The sequence below is a fragment of the Protopterus annectens genome, chromosome 8.part0 (assembly GCF_019279795.1).
Source record: "Protopterus annectens isolate FY-2018-M chromosome 8.part0, PAN1.0, whole genome shotgun sequence".
Taxonomy (NCBI): domain Eukaryota; kingdom Metazoa; phylum Chordata; order Ceratodontiformes; family Protopteridae; genus Protopterus; species Protopterus annectens.
In genome coordinates, this window is record NC_056741.1 from 1,346,375,934 (window position 1) to 1,346,393,038 (window position 17,105).

Sequence of the window (17,105 nt, forward strand, 5' to 3'; positions counted from 1 at the left end):
TAAAGCAAATATCTCAGTTATTAAGAATGAGAGCTGTGGAAAAAGTACCATCTATGGAACAAGACTCTTCCTGGTACCAAGAAAAGAGGGCAAATGGCGGCCTATTCTGGACCTGTCCGCTTTGAACACATTCCTGATAGTTCCAAAATTCAAAATGCTGACCCTACAGCAGCTCCTTCTCATGCTGGGCAAGGAGTCTTGGCTGGTAACTCTAGATCTCAAGGAGGCATACCTGCACGTCCCCATACGACCAAACTGCAGAAGATACCTCAGATTTCTTGCAGGATCAGAGCATTATCAATTCTCAGCATTGCCCTTTGGCTTATCTACTGCGCCCAGAGTGTTCACGAAATGCCTGGCATCAGTAATTGCACATTGCAGACTTCAGGGAATCCAAATTTACCCCTACCTGGACGACTGCCTGATACAAGCGGACAACAAAAGCAAGCTAACAGAAGACTTACAAAGAGTCATACATCTGCTGCAAGCCCTGGGATATACAGTCAATATAAAAAAGTCAAGGCTGATTCCATCCCAAAGAATAACCTTTCTGGGTGCAGAGCTGGACACATCAAAACAAATGGCATTCCTAACTACAGAAAAGAAAGAGCGACTACCTCTCTACTTCTTGGCATTAACAAAGCAGAACCATCTAACTGCAAGGAAAGTACTGCAAGCCCTAGGCTTCATGGCGTCCTGCATAATTCTGGTCCCTCATGCCAGGCTGCATATGAGAAAGCTACAGTGGTACCTAAAGAATTTGTGGTCTCAACACAAGCACAGCCTAGAAACCAAAATTCCAATAATCCCATGCCTGAAGCAAGAGTTCCTATGGTGGGCTCAGGCCTGCCAATCAAACACAGGATTGCCCTTCTGCAACAGTCAACCAAGCCAAACCATCACGACAGATGCACCAGACCTCGGTTGGGGGGCACACATGCTGGACAAGTGCATACAAGGCTTATGGACTCAAGACCAGCTGCACCTGCACATAAATCTAAAGGAAATGCTGGCAGTAAAATTGGCAATCCAGTCATTCAGACCATTTCTACAAGAAGGTCAGTTGATGATAAGGACAGACAACACCACAGTTATGTGGTACATCAACAAACAGGGAGGCACACATTCATGCCCTCTATGCCGGCTGGCACTGGATCTATGGGATGTGGCTCTGAGCTACAACATTCAGTTACAGGCAATTTTTGTATCGGGAAAAGAAAACATTCTAGCAGACATACTAAGCAGAACTACAACGGATGCCCACGAATGGATGCTGCACCCGGACATCTTCAAAGCCATCACAAGAGTATGGGGATTACCACAAATAGACTTATTTGCATCCCCACTCAATCACCAGCTAAAGAGATTCTGCACAAGGACGTACCACCCACTTGCTTGGAAGGTGGACTCCCTATCTTTCAGTTGGAAGAACCTGACAGCATACGCATTCCCACCACTTCCTTTGATGCACAAGGTGCTTTTGAAGATCAAAGAGGAACGTCCAAGGGTCATTCTGATAGCTCCAGACTGGCCAAGGCAACATTGGTATCCATTGCTGAGGAGCATGTCTCTGGAACAAATATGGGCACTACCTCTGATCCCATTGCTGTTAACACAGAACAACTACAACATCCTGCATCCAAACCTGAAAACTCTGCAGCTAACTGCCTGGAACATTGCATAAGAACAATTAACCCCAAAGGGTTAAAGACATAATCCTTGAGGCTCGTAGGCCTTCAACAAGACAGAATTATGCAGCAAAATGGAAAAGATATCTCATTTGGAGCACTGCAAAGGGAGAAGATGTGGCACTGGCAAACATAGCCAACATCCTGGAGTACTTGGCAGAGCTCTTCCATACAGGCCTGTCCTATTCTTCCATCAAGATACATGCATCAGCCATTTCAGCAGAATACAGCCTGGATCCCCCTGTCTTTTCGCATCCTCTGCTCAGGCAGTTTCTAAGAGGAATTAAAAATGTAAAACCTCCCAGGAAACCACCATTGCCAGCATGGGACTTGAACTTTGTGCTAGAAAAATTGACACTTCCCCCCTTCGAACCAGCAGCAACAGCAGAATTACAATACTTATCCTGGAAGACTGCTTTCCTACTGGCAATCACCTCAGCAAGAAGGGTCTCTGAACTACAGGCATTAATGGCAGTGCAACCCTTCCTGATCTTCCATCAAGATAGAGTGTCCATGAGAACAAATCCTACATTTATGCCTAAGGTGGTATCCAGAGTGTCTTTAAATCAGGCTATCCACCTACCCACATTCTTCCCCAACCCTCAGAACAGGGGAGAAAGACTGTTGCATACCTTGGATGTACATAGACAATTACGCTACTACCTGGACAGGACCAAGTCCAATAGAAAAACTGACCAGCTTCTGGTAGCATATGCAACAGGAAAGGAAGGAAAACCAATTTCAAAACAGACAATCTCCAAATGGATAGGAAATTGCATTAGATTTTGTTACTCCTACCATGGAAAGAAAACTCCAGAGAACATCAGGCCTCACTCCACAAGGGCTACAGCCACTACAACAGCTTTCTTACGAGGAGTGGCTACCAAGGACATTATAGAGGCTGCTACTTGGACCTCCGTGCATACATTTGACAAGCATTACAATTTACCTTTATACTCTAGATCCCGAGCAGGTTTTGCCACTGCGGTTTTGCAAGGGATCCTAACTACACCATAATCTTTCCTTTTTCCTCCTCCCCTAGTTTAGCTATGGTATTCTACCCATTTGTAAGGACTGCAGATGCATCCTTGAAGGACATAGTACAGTTTTGTACCTACCATAAATGTAGATGTCCGATAGGAATGCATCTGCAGTCAGGATTACCCACCCTCCTTCCCCTCTGTGGTACTCCTAGGGTATTTGCCATCCTTCAGCTAGCTTGGGGGGGATCTATTATGGTGTATTTGTTTGTATATATGTACATACATGCTTATTTTATGTGTTTGCTCTCTACTATTTGGAAACAAATTGGCATTTATCCAAATTTAGCCATCCAATAGGGCACCTGGCATCTGGGGCAAGAAACACTGAGGAAAATGGCGTCGGCTGATGCCTTTATACCCGAAAAACTGCAGCTATGACGTCGGGTGAAGCGCGACACCAGCCGAAGCCAGACCCAGACTTTGGAATCCGGCCGACCGAAGGGCTGCCTGACGACAGGACAACCCATTTGTAAGGACTGCAGATGCATTCCTATCGGACATCTACATTTATGGTAGGTACAAAACTGTACTTTCCTCTGACTCCTCTTCAGAACAGGGATACTCTCTTCCTCCCTATGAGAATTCTGATGCTGAAGAATCTATTCCTTCATCTTCTCCTCCTGAGGATTATTCCTTTGGGGAAACCCTGCATACCATGAGGGAGCATTTCCACTGGGAGAGCCAAGATTACTCAGAATCTAAGAAAAGGCTCAGAGACTTTCTTCTACTACCTCAGCACAGACCTCTTGCTATTCCTCCTGTTCTAGACATTGTAGATGATATATTTTCAGAGTCCCGACTCTTTACCTCTTGCACCTGTTAAGCCAGACAGATACTACAGGGTTCCAGATTCTCATAAATTTCTATATAAAAACCCTGCTGCTGACCCAGAGACTATATCTCAGGGTCCCAAAGGGGTCAAGGCCTCTACTGCAAAAAAAGTGTCCCCTCAAATAGGAATTCAAGGGCACTGGATTGATGGGGGAAAAAAGTTTACACTTCAGCTACCTTGGCTGTAAGGGCTTTAAATTGTCAGTTTCATATGCTTAAATATCAGCAATACTTAATGTCACTGCTAAAACAGAAAATGTTGACAAATTCTGAATGTTCTGAGAACAAGGAAATGCAGGATTTATTGCATGCAGCTGAACAAGTGGGAAAGCATACTTTGCAATGTGGTTTTGATTCACTGGAGGCCTCTTGCAGGGTCGCCATTATAGGTTCTGTCATTAGAAGGCATGCTTGGTTAAAGGAACAGAATCTGCCTGATCATGTTAAAGCAAAATTATTGGATGCTGCATTACAGCATGATACTTTGTTTGGTGTTAAGGCAGAAGAGGTGTTGAAGAAAATGGAGATAAAGCTGAATCTATGCAGACAGTAAATGATTTCTTACAGGTACAGCCAGCCAGATTTAGCAGGAACTGGCCTTCTAAGAATTGGTCCTTTCCAGTGTCAGACAGGCCACAAAGAGGCAGATACAGATGCCCTAAAGGCAGACAACAGCCCCAGGGCTCATACAGGCCCAAACAATGGGGTGCTTCTACCTCCAAAAGCAGAGAAGACAAATCACAGCCATATAGGAAACAGTCCCAATGACTTCCCTCTGCCAATGCCAAGCACTTATCTTTTGGCAGCATCCTTAGGGGGAAAGCTAGCACTTTTTTCACAAAATTGGCACATGATCACCCAGGACAAATGGGTCTTTATATCTCTCGGGGCTACAGGTTCCACTTTCACACTCTTCCAAAGGCAAAAGGTATGCCAGGCCTGCCACACAATCAGTGGGCAGAGGCACAAAAACAAGTTTCATCTCTCATGGACATGATGACTATTCAGCCAGTACCACAACAAGAGCAGGGGCAAGGATTTTACTCAAGACTTTTCTTAGTACCAAGAAAGGACAAAGCCTGGAGACCAATTCTGGACCTGTCTATTCTAAATACTTTTCTGGTCATTCCAAAATTCAAAATGTTGACTCTGCAGCAGTGTCTGCCCATGCTTGTTACTTTGGACCTCAAAGAGGCATACCTGTATGTCCCAGTCAGACAATCTTGCAGAAGATACCTCATATTCATAGCTGGCTCAATGCTCTACCAATTCTCTGCACTGCCCTTTGGCTTATCTACTGCACCCAGGGTCTTCACAAAATGCTTGGCACCAGTAATTTCATTTTGCAGACAGATGAATTCAAATATATCTTTACTTGGACGACTACCATATTCAAGCCAAGACCAAAGACATTCTGCTAAAGCATCTGGCGTTTGTAAAAAGATTACGAATTTGCCTAGGGTACACAGTAAACAAAAAGAAATCAAAACTAGTACCCTCTCAAGAGATAATATTCCTGGGTGCAAGCTTAAATACAACTGCCCAGATGGCTTATCTCACGCCAGACAAAGGCAACTGACTTCTTACTTCGAAACATGGCAGCAAAGACCCAGTTATTTTCAAGAAAAATTCTGCAGGCTCTGGGCTACATGGCATCCTGCATTCTGCTAATTCCATATGCAAGACTGCATATGAGGAAGCTACAATGGTATCTAAAAAGTGTTTGATCTCAACATTGCCACAACCTGGAATCATTAATTTCATTCATTCCCTGCCTGCAACAGGAGTTTCGATGGTGGGCACAGGCCTGTCACCACAACAAGGGACAGCCATTCACTTTACCCACAGCCAGGCAAACACTAACAATAGATGCATCAGATTATTCCTGGGGGGCCCACATGGTAGGAAAATGTATTCAGGGCACATGGCCCGCAAACCAAAGGCATCTTCACATCAATCAAAAAGAGATGCTAGCTGTACAAAATGCCCTGACAGCCTTCAAGGACCTACTTCATCCATTTGTGGAACACAGCATTGACTTACCAAGTACACCTGCAAGCACAATTCCTGCCTGGAAAAACAAATGCTCTGGCAGACGAACTAAGCAGAAACCTCATGGATTCTCACGAGTGGAAACTAGATCCACAAATCTTCAACATAACAAGGAAATGGGGATACCCAGACATAGATCTATTTGCCTCCCCTCACAACTGCCAACTACAGAGATTCTGCACAAGGACTTATTACAAACAAGCATGGAAAGTGGATGCTTTGTCATTCAGCTGGAACAACCTTACAGTATATGCCTTTCCTCCATTGCCTCTCCTCCCCAAGGTACTCCTAAAGGTCAGACAAGAGAAGCCACAAATGATACTGATTGCCCCGGATTGGCCATGCCAGCACTGGTACCCAATCTTAAGGAGCTTGTCTCAAGGGCCCAGCCTGGACATTGCCTCAAATTCCTCATTTACTGACCCAACAAAACAATCAGATCCTGCACAGCCAACTCAGAACCCTAAATCTGGCTGCATGGCGGATAGTGTATCCATTCAGAATACACCTCTCTCTAAAGCGGTTATGGATGTTATTTTCGAGGCCAGGAGGCCCAGCACAAGAAAATCTTATGCAGAAAAATGGAAGAGATTTTGTGCTTGGAACCAGGCACAAGGAATTGACACGCTTGTACCAAATATTCCTCAGATTTTACAATACTTAACTGAGATGCTGGACCAAACGCCTATCCTTCTCATCAATTAAGATCCATGCCTCTGCCATTTCAGCTCATTACAGTACGGACCCACCTATTTTTTCACATCCACTGCTTAGGCAGTACCTCAGAGGGGCCAAAAACAAAGAACCTCCAAGGAGAGCACCAATACCTTCATGGGACCTCAATTTTGTCTTGAAAAAACTCACACTGCCTTCTTTTGAGCCAGCCAATACAGCTGACATAAAATTCTTATCATGGAAAACAGCTCTGCTCCTAGCAATAACTTCAGCAAGAAGAGTCTCATAGTTACAGGCATTAATGGCTGTGGAACCTTTTATTATCTTCCTTCCGGACAGGGTTTCTCTAAGGACAAACCCAACATTTATGCCTAAGGTAGTGTCCAGTGTGTCTCTAAACCAAACCATGCATTTGCCTACTTTTTATCCAAACCCACAGAATAAAGGGGAGAGACTTCTGCATTCTTTGGACATACACAGACAGCTAAGCTTCTACTTGGACAAAACTAAAGCTTTCAGAAATACTGAGCAACTTTGTGGCATATGCTGCTGGATCACATGGAAAGGCTATCTCAAAGCAGACTATTTCAAAATGGATAGGACACTGCATTAGTTTCTGCTATTCACAACATGGCAAATCGGTGCCTAAGGGCATTAGACCACATTCGACCAGGGCAGCAGCCACCTTAGCAGCCTTCCTCAGAGGAGTACCAACCAAAGATATTTTGGAGGCTGCAACTTGGACTTCAGTGCACACTTTTACTAAGCACTACCACTTACCTCTTTACTCTAAATCCAGAGCAGGCTTTGCCACTGCAGTTCTGCAGGGCCTCATAGCCACTCCTAATTCTATTTAGACCCAGCCACCCAACCTCAGATTTGGGATTCAACCCAAGTGTAATGACTGCAACAGTGAAACACGATGAACATAGTACAGTTGTGTACCTACCATAAATGTAGATGTTCGAGTGTATTCACTGTTGCAGTCCAGGTTACCCACCCACCATCCCTCTTTCTTTGCTGGGACTTATCTGTACTTCTCTATTCTATACAACCTATGTGGTGTATTTGCTTGTAGATGAACGTAATGTGTATTTTACTACATGCTTTTTATAAGCAATGCTTTTTTTGTGTGGGGGGGGGGGCACCTGACATCTGGGGCAAGAAAAACTGAAGAAAATGGTGTCGGCTGCCTCTTATATACCCCTGGTGCACTGATGTCAGGGAAGAGGCGACAGCAACCGATGCCTGACCAGGACTTTGGAATTCAGGCCGACTGCGGGTAGCCTGCCAGCAGGATAACCCAAGTGTAATGACTGCAACAGTGAATACAGTCGAACATCTACATTTATGGTAGGTACACAACTGTACTTTTTTTCTTGCAGCAAACAAGATCTGGCTTGTGTTAGTGATGCATGATGGGATACCTCCTAGCTACGAGCCAATCAGAAGTTTTTGAGCTAGAGTATGGCCGAGTCAGAGCCGAGGTTCGGCTCCGATCTCCAAGTGTAAGAATGAAGGGCGAGATGGACTACAAATATCGAACGTTATGGTAAGTACATAACTTCTTTTTAAATAAATCCATAAACTGCCCTTGGAGGCCTTTACTGAATTTATGGTTGGTTAAATCCATAAAGGTTCCAGATTATGGAATACTAACTCCACAGGCCATTCTACTGCTCTTATTCCCAGAAACAATTATGGTCAACCTGGGATGACTGAACGAAATAACTTACTTCAACAGAGTACTTTAACATTATGGGGTACATAGCATGTGGTACATCTAGTAAGCATACATGTAAAGAAACTGTATTGGTAGTTGAGGAACACCTGGAGTCAGCAGTCAGCCTACAGAGATGATTCATATCCTGTCTTGCGTACAGCAGGATCTCAATTGGTACACTTGCCTTCTGGTTATCTATTCCCCAGGATAATCTAGAACACAGGAGGAGGGGCAACAGATGCTGCTTAATAGCATTTTGTCTAAGGCAATATTGAATTTCTTTCCTACATGTTGTGGCAATGGAGAAATCATCCTGCCTCACTGCATGGATCTCAAATTAGCTCATGAGAGTTCCTGATGCTGTCGAACTTGCAGGCATTTGCACTAACAACATGGATGAGTCGACACTGCTACCGATTATGTACCCTTTCATGGATGTTGTGCTTAAGAGTAAAACAAGAAACTCTGCCACTAGTAAATGTTGTTTTGGTAAATGGAAAAGATATTTCATAATGTGACTAAGGAGGAACCTGGACCCACACCCAGAGTCAGTGTCCTTGATTCTACATTACTTATAGTTGGAGGTGATCTTATAGTCATTTCCGCCTGTGTGCCTATGGAACTCTGCCCTAACACTGATTCTGTAGTTGAAAGCACATAATTTAGTCATTTCATCCTGTGTGTTCATGAACCCCCGTACTAACATCTTTATTGGCAATCATATAGTTTCTGAAGAGTAAGTTGCATTTGAATCCACTTTGAAAGGTGCTACTTCTGCATGGGACTTGTGGCAGTTTTTGTAGTTCAAAATTCAAGTCCCTTTCAAACCAGCTGTAGCAGTCTCCTTAGGTTTTTGACTTGAAATGCAGCCGCAGGTGTTGCTTTGCAAAGAGTCATTGCTGTGTGTATGTGTGTTAAAAAGATAACCTTTATAAAAATCATTCCTTTATGCCAAAGATGGTCAGAGAAATTTCTCTGAACCAAGGTGTCATGCTGCCAGTTTTGTTTTCAAACCCCAAAACGTAAAGGAATGGGATTTTAGAGTCATTAATCCAGTAACTGAGAAACTGTACAGAATAAAGTTAGAGACTTGTATCAGTTCTTTTTGTCTTTTGCATCTAAAAAAAAAGGTAAAGCAGTTTCCAAGCTGACCATCTCCAAATGACTGTTTTGTTTTTCTTGTGGTAAGAAAAAGAGGGCACTTAGTTGTAACTAATATTTTCTTTTTGATTTAACAGATCTGTACAAAGTGTGTTCGCTGTAAAAGCTGTGGAACCACTACTCCAGGAAAAGGATGGGATGCGCAGTGGTCCCATGATTTCTCACTGTGTCATGATTGTGCCAAACTTTTTGCTAAAGGTAATCACCACTTCTAGTATAGCATATTACAAGAAAGAACAAAAGACATTTCTTAATGTTAGCATTTGTCAGTAACTTTGCCTCTGCATTGCTTGGATAGGGTCTTCCCTAAATTTTTACAGCCAGTGGGGAACTGTGGATTCACGGTGATAAAAAGTAGGATCCATGAAACAAGGCTTCAACAGCCAGGTGTTGCAATATACTTTTTCTGTCTCAGGTATTTTGACTAGTGCAGATGTGAGAAACTAATTGCAGCATTGTTGTAGTGCATATGCCATCAGGTCAAAATGTTGTATTCTTGTCTGCTCTGGAAAAGTTCTGATGTGTATTTTTTTCTCTCCTGTCTCTCTGGGAGGAGTGTTTTCTATAGGAGTTTAATGTGTTTGTTAAGGTTAACCTCAGATGTTTGTCAACTTTGACACTGTAGTTCTCACCTTGTCCTTTTTGTCATGGTGTTTCTTGCAAGGAAACACCTCTGTGGGCAGGAAGAAGCTTGAATGTGTAAAGTTCTAAGGTACTGAGACAGGTAAGCTGTGTCTTGTAGTTATTTACTTAAACATTTGCAAAGAATAAGAAAAGTTTTTCTTTGATTTTTAACAGGCTGACATCCCTGAGAGGTTCAGATCACTGATTATGAATTCTTTAACACTGTGAGTTAAAGGTTGATGCAGCGTCTTTTTTATATAGCTTCTCAATGAATAGTGTAGTGGATTGAACTATCGAATGAACACTTGCTACTTAATTTTATAGTCGAGCTGCTGGGCTTAGCAAGTTTCCAGAAACTTGATCAGACTTGTCTCATGTTATAATTTACAAATGTACTTGTAATTATCTATTTCTTTTTTAATGATGGAGAGGAACCTAACATATTGGAAATGGAACACTTAGAGCATAAATGAGGCAGAGGTTGATAATGAAACTTTTAACTTATTATTGTTGGTGGAGATTTTTGAAGTATGTTGCACTTGAATATATTTTATTTTTCATTCCAGAGACAGTCTGTCAAACAGAGGATCTTCGTGGCCCATAATGTAAGACACAGACCATCTCTCAAAGACAGAGAACAGGGATATGTATTTTAGCCTAAGTAATTTGGGCTTCAACATCCGTCAGGTCTGTTAGTAATAAATCTGTATACCCCTTCCTTTTGAACGGTATGGATTCCTGTTGAAATTTTAAGAGCTACATTTGCCTTGGAACAGCAGGATTTGATGTTAATAAATTAATTATATATACTAAATTTGTGCTTGTGGTTCCTTGGAGTATTATTGCTCCAGGGTCTACAGCATTTTCAGTGAGAGTATGTATTTTTATGTCATCACCCCCACCCCCATTTGTTTCCCATTTTCTACATGGGCTCAGATGTCATGTCAACTGTCACCCTCTTTCTCGATTCAGTACCACTCTTCTGTCTTCTTTGGCAGTCATACCTGACTGTCGTAGATCTTCTAGCACACATCCATCTCTTTGCTGGATACCCTTGTTCCTTCTTGCCTTCTTCCTGTCTGCTCATATAATCTTCACCAGATTCCTGCAGTTGTGTTTGAACCACCGTAATATGTTTTCTTTGACCTTCTCTGCATTTGGAACTAGCTTGAGCTTCTGCCCTGATGCCATCATTTCTTCTTTTGTCCAACAGTGTGCATCCTATCACCCATCTCTGGTACTTCATATCCATCACCTGTAGCTTTCTGAACTGCTCTGCCTTCATTGCCCAAGTTTCTGTACCATACAGTAGTACTGGTTGCACCACTGTTTTGTACACCTTACCTTTCAGCTTCTTTGGTTTTCTTCTGTCATATACTGTCCTTGGCACTCCGCGCTAGTTGGCTACAGCCCCTCTAATTCTAGCTTTGATCTTCCAATTTTGACTTCCCTTCTCAACAACCCCTTCCAGGTACTTGAAGCTGTTAACATGTTCCACTGTTTTACTTTCTGCTTTCCCCCATTTGCTGCCATTACAATTGTCTTAACTACTGTTAGCTTCATCCCATGTGTCTTCAGGTCTGCATTTCTTTCCACTGTCCTTTGCTGAAGTTCTTGTTGTGAGTGTATTTGTAATGCCACATCATTTGCATACTGCAACTTTATTAATTATTTGCTAATGTAGTCAGCCACCAGTATGAACCAACAGTAGGCTCAGAGTCTAACCCTGATGCACACCAGCTACCACGCAGGGATCCTCAGAGAGTCTGAACACTATTCATACTTTTGTCATTGGATCCTTGTACGTAGCTTGCTCTGACTCTAACAATGTATCTGAAGTTGTCTTCATTTGCTCTACAACCTGTGGGTAGATTCGGCAACATTTCCAGCATCTGATCCAAGCCCCACCCCTACCCACAATGTCCTGTCTCCCTCTTCCCTTCAGATCTCGTTTGCTGCGCTAGTGTTCGCATTGTGGTTTGGGCTCTAAGCAACTGTTTTCGGTAAGTTTGTAGTTTTTCTTCCGGACTATTTTCCTAATTTTCTATCTCCCCTTGTCATTTTTCCATCTTTCTAACCTAGCGCTCAGACATAGAGTGTTGTTATTTGTGTGTGTGTGTGTGTGTATATAGATATATAGATATATATATATATATATATATATATGTGTGTGTGTGTGTGTGTGTGTGTGTTGGGGTCTGTCTCTCTCTCCCCCTCTATATGGCGGAGACACCCAAATGGGTTTCAAGAAGTGCAGAGACTGCGGCCATAAACTTTCCCCAGCTGATCGCCACACTCTGTGTGGTTTGCTTTAGGGGTGGCTCACCATGATTCCTACTGTTGGATCTGCACAGGGTTCAATCCCCCTGTGTTGATCGACTGGAGGAATAAACTTATTCTGAAGGGCATTCTCCCTTCACCTCCAGCGGGGGCCCCCTGCTGCATCAACTTCTTTAGCCTCTTCTTCTGATTCTTCCACCCCGGCCTCTGAGACGCAACCTCCCGCTAAGAAGACCAGGGACGGGGAGAAGTGTAAACAGAAGGACCGAGACAGACCGAGGAAAGGGGTCCCCTGACCACTGTGCCTTGGCAGAACCCTTGGCTAAATCCCGCCCAGCTGCCGCTGCTGGTTCCCCAACTCCATTCCCCCTTGTTTTTCCCCAGAGCCGGATGTGTCTGAGGTCCATTCACTGCTGTCAGCTTCCTCTCACTGGCTCTCTAGACTGGTGTCGGTGGCTTCCTCTTCCATTTCCACCTGCAGCATCTACGAAGCCAAGGTGGACAGGATGATGCGGAGATTTATCCGCACACAGATTCAGATGCAAGTTTTGATTGCCCCATCCCTCTCTGGGGTTGGGGGCATGCAGTCTGCCTTTGTTCCGGTCACTCCTTCTCCGATCCTCTGTTTTGGAGTATTTGGGTCCGAGGCTTTAGGCAACGGCACCAATGTTACCTTGTACCTCGACGCCAGCCATTACCCTGAGCGGCTCGGCTCCGACTAGTTCAGAGCCGAAGAGCACTCAGAGCCATGTCCTCAGCATCTGATCTGACATGACGGTGTCAGCTCAGAGGTTTTTGGAGCCGAGCGTCCCTTTCGGAGTCTTAGTGCCTGGAGGTTCAGCTCTGGCTCATCCGTTTGATCAGATGGTGACGAACCAGGTCATGATTCCCCCTCCAGGGGTTCGTTCTCCTTCTGCTTTTGCCACGGTGGAGAGGGTCCTCTTGGCTCCATATCTGGTCTGGATTCTGCCATCCTGGCCCCACAGGAACTGCCTCTCTGCCCTAGGGAGTTCCACCACAGGAACAGATTGATGTTTTCATGTCCTACCCAGAGTCGTCCCCCCCCCCCCCCCCGAGGAGACATCATGGAGATCCTTCGTCAGCGAGTGGGGTAGTCTGCCCAGAAACCCAACCCGGACAAGTTGGTGTTCTGGAGGCATTTGGCGCAGGCACCTCTACATCCTGGGTGTCCCCTCCCACGGATCCCCTGGTGGATCTGAATACATCCCGGGCATGTAAGGAGTCCAACACGGTGGAACTTATCCCCAAACAAAAAACAGCAACCAGTCCACTAAACAAGAAAATAAAAGTGAAACACACACCAAGAAGTAGATGAACCACCAGGTATAATTTAATCCTGGTACCTCAGCATTTCGCCTTCAAGGGATATTTCCTTGTAAAACACCAGCACCTTAAATAGCATCACATTTAAGAAATTTCCCAATGTAACAATTATGCAATTTTCTCATTTGATTAATTAACTCATACAAATTCAAATGCTAATTTAAATACGAATACATATACCATCACCCACAGACCAATACCTCCCACATTTTAAAATAACAGTGTACTCTATTATTGCACTTCAATTCATAATAAATATGTACAAAAATTTATAACAAGTATATACAAAATTTATGATAAATATATTCAAAATTTAGAAAAGAGATTGACAGAATTGGGAAAAAAAAACTTCAAAAATTAACAAACGACAGAAAATTATTTATTTAATGAAAGTGCATACATATAAACAACTTCCTTAAATTTTCATTGACACTTCCTGGTTTAATCCACCAGGATATAATGTGTCATAATTGTAAATGAATGTAGTCTCTAAATGGTTAAGTCTAGAATGAAATGTTCACCCTGTTGTCTCAACCATGGCCAAAACACTAAAAAATAAAGAAAAGCCATCATCCCCATGGGCAGCTGAAAAATGAGTAGCCACTGGGCTCTCTCAATCTTATTATTTCTGATGTCTAAAAGATCTTCCCTAATTCTTATCCTAACTCTTCTTTTTGTTTGCCCTATATACCATTTTATATTATCACATCCACAACCCAATATGTAACTACCCCACAGGATTTACAATTGAACTTTCCCCTTGTTGAATATCTTCTACCATTGATCACCGTTCCTGACACTTTTTTTATTTTTGAACAAAGGTTACAACTTCCACAGGAAAAAGCCCCCTGTTGGACATTGATTTCTGGAAATATTGGTCTGTTTAATAATTCCTTCAAATTAAAAAAACCTTCCAGAAGAATTATTTTGCTAGGAAAATACTACCCAAAAATTCATCAGAACTAATAATTGGCCAAAGTTTTCTGACTATATGTACAACTTTTTCAGAAAAAGCAGTATATGTCATGACATAAAAAAATATTTTCCTTCTTTACTTCTGAATTAATCACTCTTCTTCTGTTATTGGTCCTATTATAACTTTCATGGATGCTATTTCTAGCAAGCTCCAAAATTTCTCTGTCACATCCCCTGTTCAATAATCTATATTCCACCTCATCCAGAAATAACTCCTTACAGTGTACCTGGGATGTGTTCTCCCAAATATGCCCGAATTCCCCATAGGGTAGTGCCTGAGTCAAGTGTGGTGGATGCATGCTAGACACATGCAAAAAGCTGTTCACTGCAGTAGGTTTACGGAAGGGTTTGTATTGAATTCTTGCCCTCATCATCAGAAAGGCACAAATCAAAAAAATTTATAGTTTGGGTGTCCATCTGAAAACTAAATTTTAAACCATGGGAGTTTAGATTAAGTACTTCAAATAATGCCACAAACTCTGAAAGGATCCCTTACAAATAAAAATTAAATCATCAATAAACCGTTTGTACATAATTATGTTCCTTTTAAAGAATTCCGTCGAATACATAAACTTTTGCTGGAAGTCACCCATATATAGGATTGCATATGAAAGGGCATAAGCTGCCCCCATAGCAGTCCCCCTCTTCTGCAAATAGATTTTCTTATTGAACAAAACGTAATTATGACACAAACAAAATTCTAACAGTTCTATGATATATGAAGTACGTGGCCCTTTTCCCAGTATTTTTCCCACCGCTTCTAGTCCCCATCATCTTTCAATATTAGTATATATTAGTATAGAGGGCATTGACATCAAGGCTAACCCAAAAATAGTCACTTTGCCATTCCAGATTCTTAATACACTTACTTAAGTCTTGACTATTCCCAATATTGGATGGAATTCTGTTCATGTAGGGTTTTAAAACATAATCCAAGAAAGATTAAATTATACGTGGTGGTTCATCTTCTTATTCCCAAACACCCTGATAAAATACTGAGTGCACCTTCAGACAGAACTTAATGGACCAAGTGATCCCCGGTTGATGCCATGGTGGTGGCAGCAACCACCAAGAAGGAACTTGCCTAGGAGAGCTCCATGGTCCATCCACCAGACCAAGAGTCCAGGACGATGGACCGTTTTGGGAAGTGGGTGTACGCTTCAGCCACGTTCTGTGTACGTGTGCTGAACTACATGACACACACAATTAGACTTCAATGAGACCTTGTCAAAGAGATTGCCGAGTCTACCTCAGGGTCCATGTCAGCAGAGGATAAAAGGGTTTTCTCCTCTCTGATGGCCACCCTCACTTGAGTTGCCAACACCTCTTATGTGGCTTCTCTCTCGTGCTACCAAGGGTGCCACTAAAGCTGCTGTGACAGGCGTTGCCGTCAGGCGTCATGCCTGGGTCCAACTCTGTGCCTTCTCTGAGCCCTTTAAGGCATCCTTTACTAATGCCCTGTACAGTGGTTCCTCCCTCTTTGGAAAGTCGGTATGCATCACTGTAGCCCAGAGAGAAAGATGGGAAGACTCTGCTGTCGGAATCCGCTTATTGACCCCCTCAAGAAACCTTTTCAAAGAATCAGCGAGGGGCAAAGATGATGTGGTTCTGGAACTCTCAGAGCTATTCTTAGGCTTCTCAGGATTCGCCGTCCCCCAGAGGCAGAGGGGGATTTGACAGACGCCACCCCCAAGGCAGAGAGGGTCTGAGGAATTGGGGGTCTCAAGATTCTTTCTCGGACAGACCTGTGCAGCAGCCTTGAAGGGATTCCCCGGCTGCTAATTTCTGGAGCACTTGGGGGGACGAGTTTTGCTACACCCAATGGCTTAGGAGTCCATTACAGATGATCGTTGGGTGTTGCAGATCATATCCAGAGAGTATTCAATCCCCTTCATTCAACCACTTCCCCCTCCCGGAAAGACACCTCCTGGGCATTTCACCTGCGCAAAGGGAGGCAGAAGCACTGGAAATTGTCAGGTTGCTATAAATACGAGTCATCCAGCCCTTCCCCCATACCATTCTGGATTAGGCATCTATTCCAGGTTCTTTTTAGTGCCAAAGAAGACTGGGGATTTAAGACCCATTCTGCATTTTTCCACCTTAAATCTGTTGGTTGCAAAGACAAAATTCCAGATGGTCAGTCTCCAATCTATCTTGCCCTTCCTGCAGTAGAACGACTGGATGTGCTCAGTCAACCCTCAGGACGCTTACTACCACATCAAAATGGACAAGACACTCTCAGAGGTTCCTCCGCTTCCGACTGGGGGCCAATCATTACCAGTTCAGAGCGCTACCTTTTGGTCTCACCACAGCCCCCAAGGTGTTCAAAGTGATGGCAGTAGTAGTGGCTCACCTGTGGCTTCAGGGCTTCCAGATCTTCCCCTACCTGGACGATTGGCTCTCTTCTACCCCCTCCAGACATAGACTTTGGAGAAGGGAATTCCTGGTTTGGCAAACAGCCCACCAGTTAGGCATAACCATAGATTTCAACAAATACGTACAGACTCCAGTTCAAGTTCTGGATTTCATTGGAGCTTGGTAGGACACTATTCAGGCCAAGGTATTTCTAACCTCAGACAGACTCCAGTCCTTAAAACAACATGTTTTATGTGTCCTTCAAGCTCAATCACCAACAGCAGTATTGGTCTTATGGGAGTTGGGATCCATGGTGGCCATGATCACCTTCGTGCCCATGGCCCGGTTGCACAT

The 17,105-nt window shown here is 43.4% G+C and overlaps 1 protein-coding gene across 5 annotated transcripts in view; it reads left to right on the top strand.

Moving 5' to 3' along the window:
* KMT2A (lysine methyltransferase 2A) overlaps window positions 1–17,105 on the top strand; it is a 3,231,120-nt gene that overhangs the window by 1,553,259 nt on the left and 1,660,756 nt on the right. For all 5 annotated transcript variants that reach the window (XM_044080894.1, XM_044080898.1, XM_044080897.1 and 2 more), the window contains exon 13: window positions 9,251–9,371. In XM_044080894.1, coding sequence (XP_043936829.1) covers window positions 9,251–9,371 — 121 coding nt within the window. The remainder of the gene's footprint in view (window positions 1–9,250; window positions 9,372–17,105) is intronic.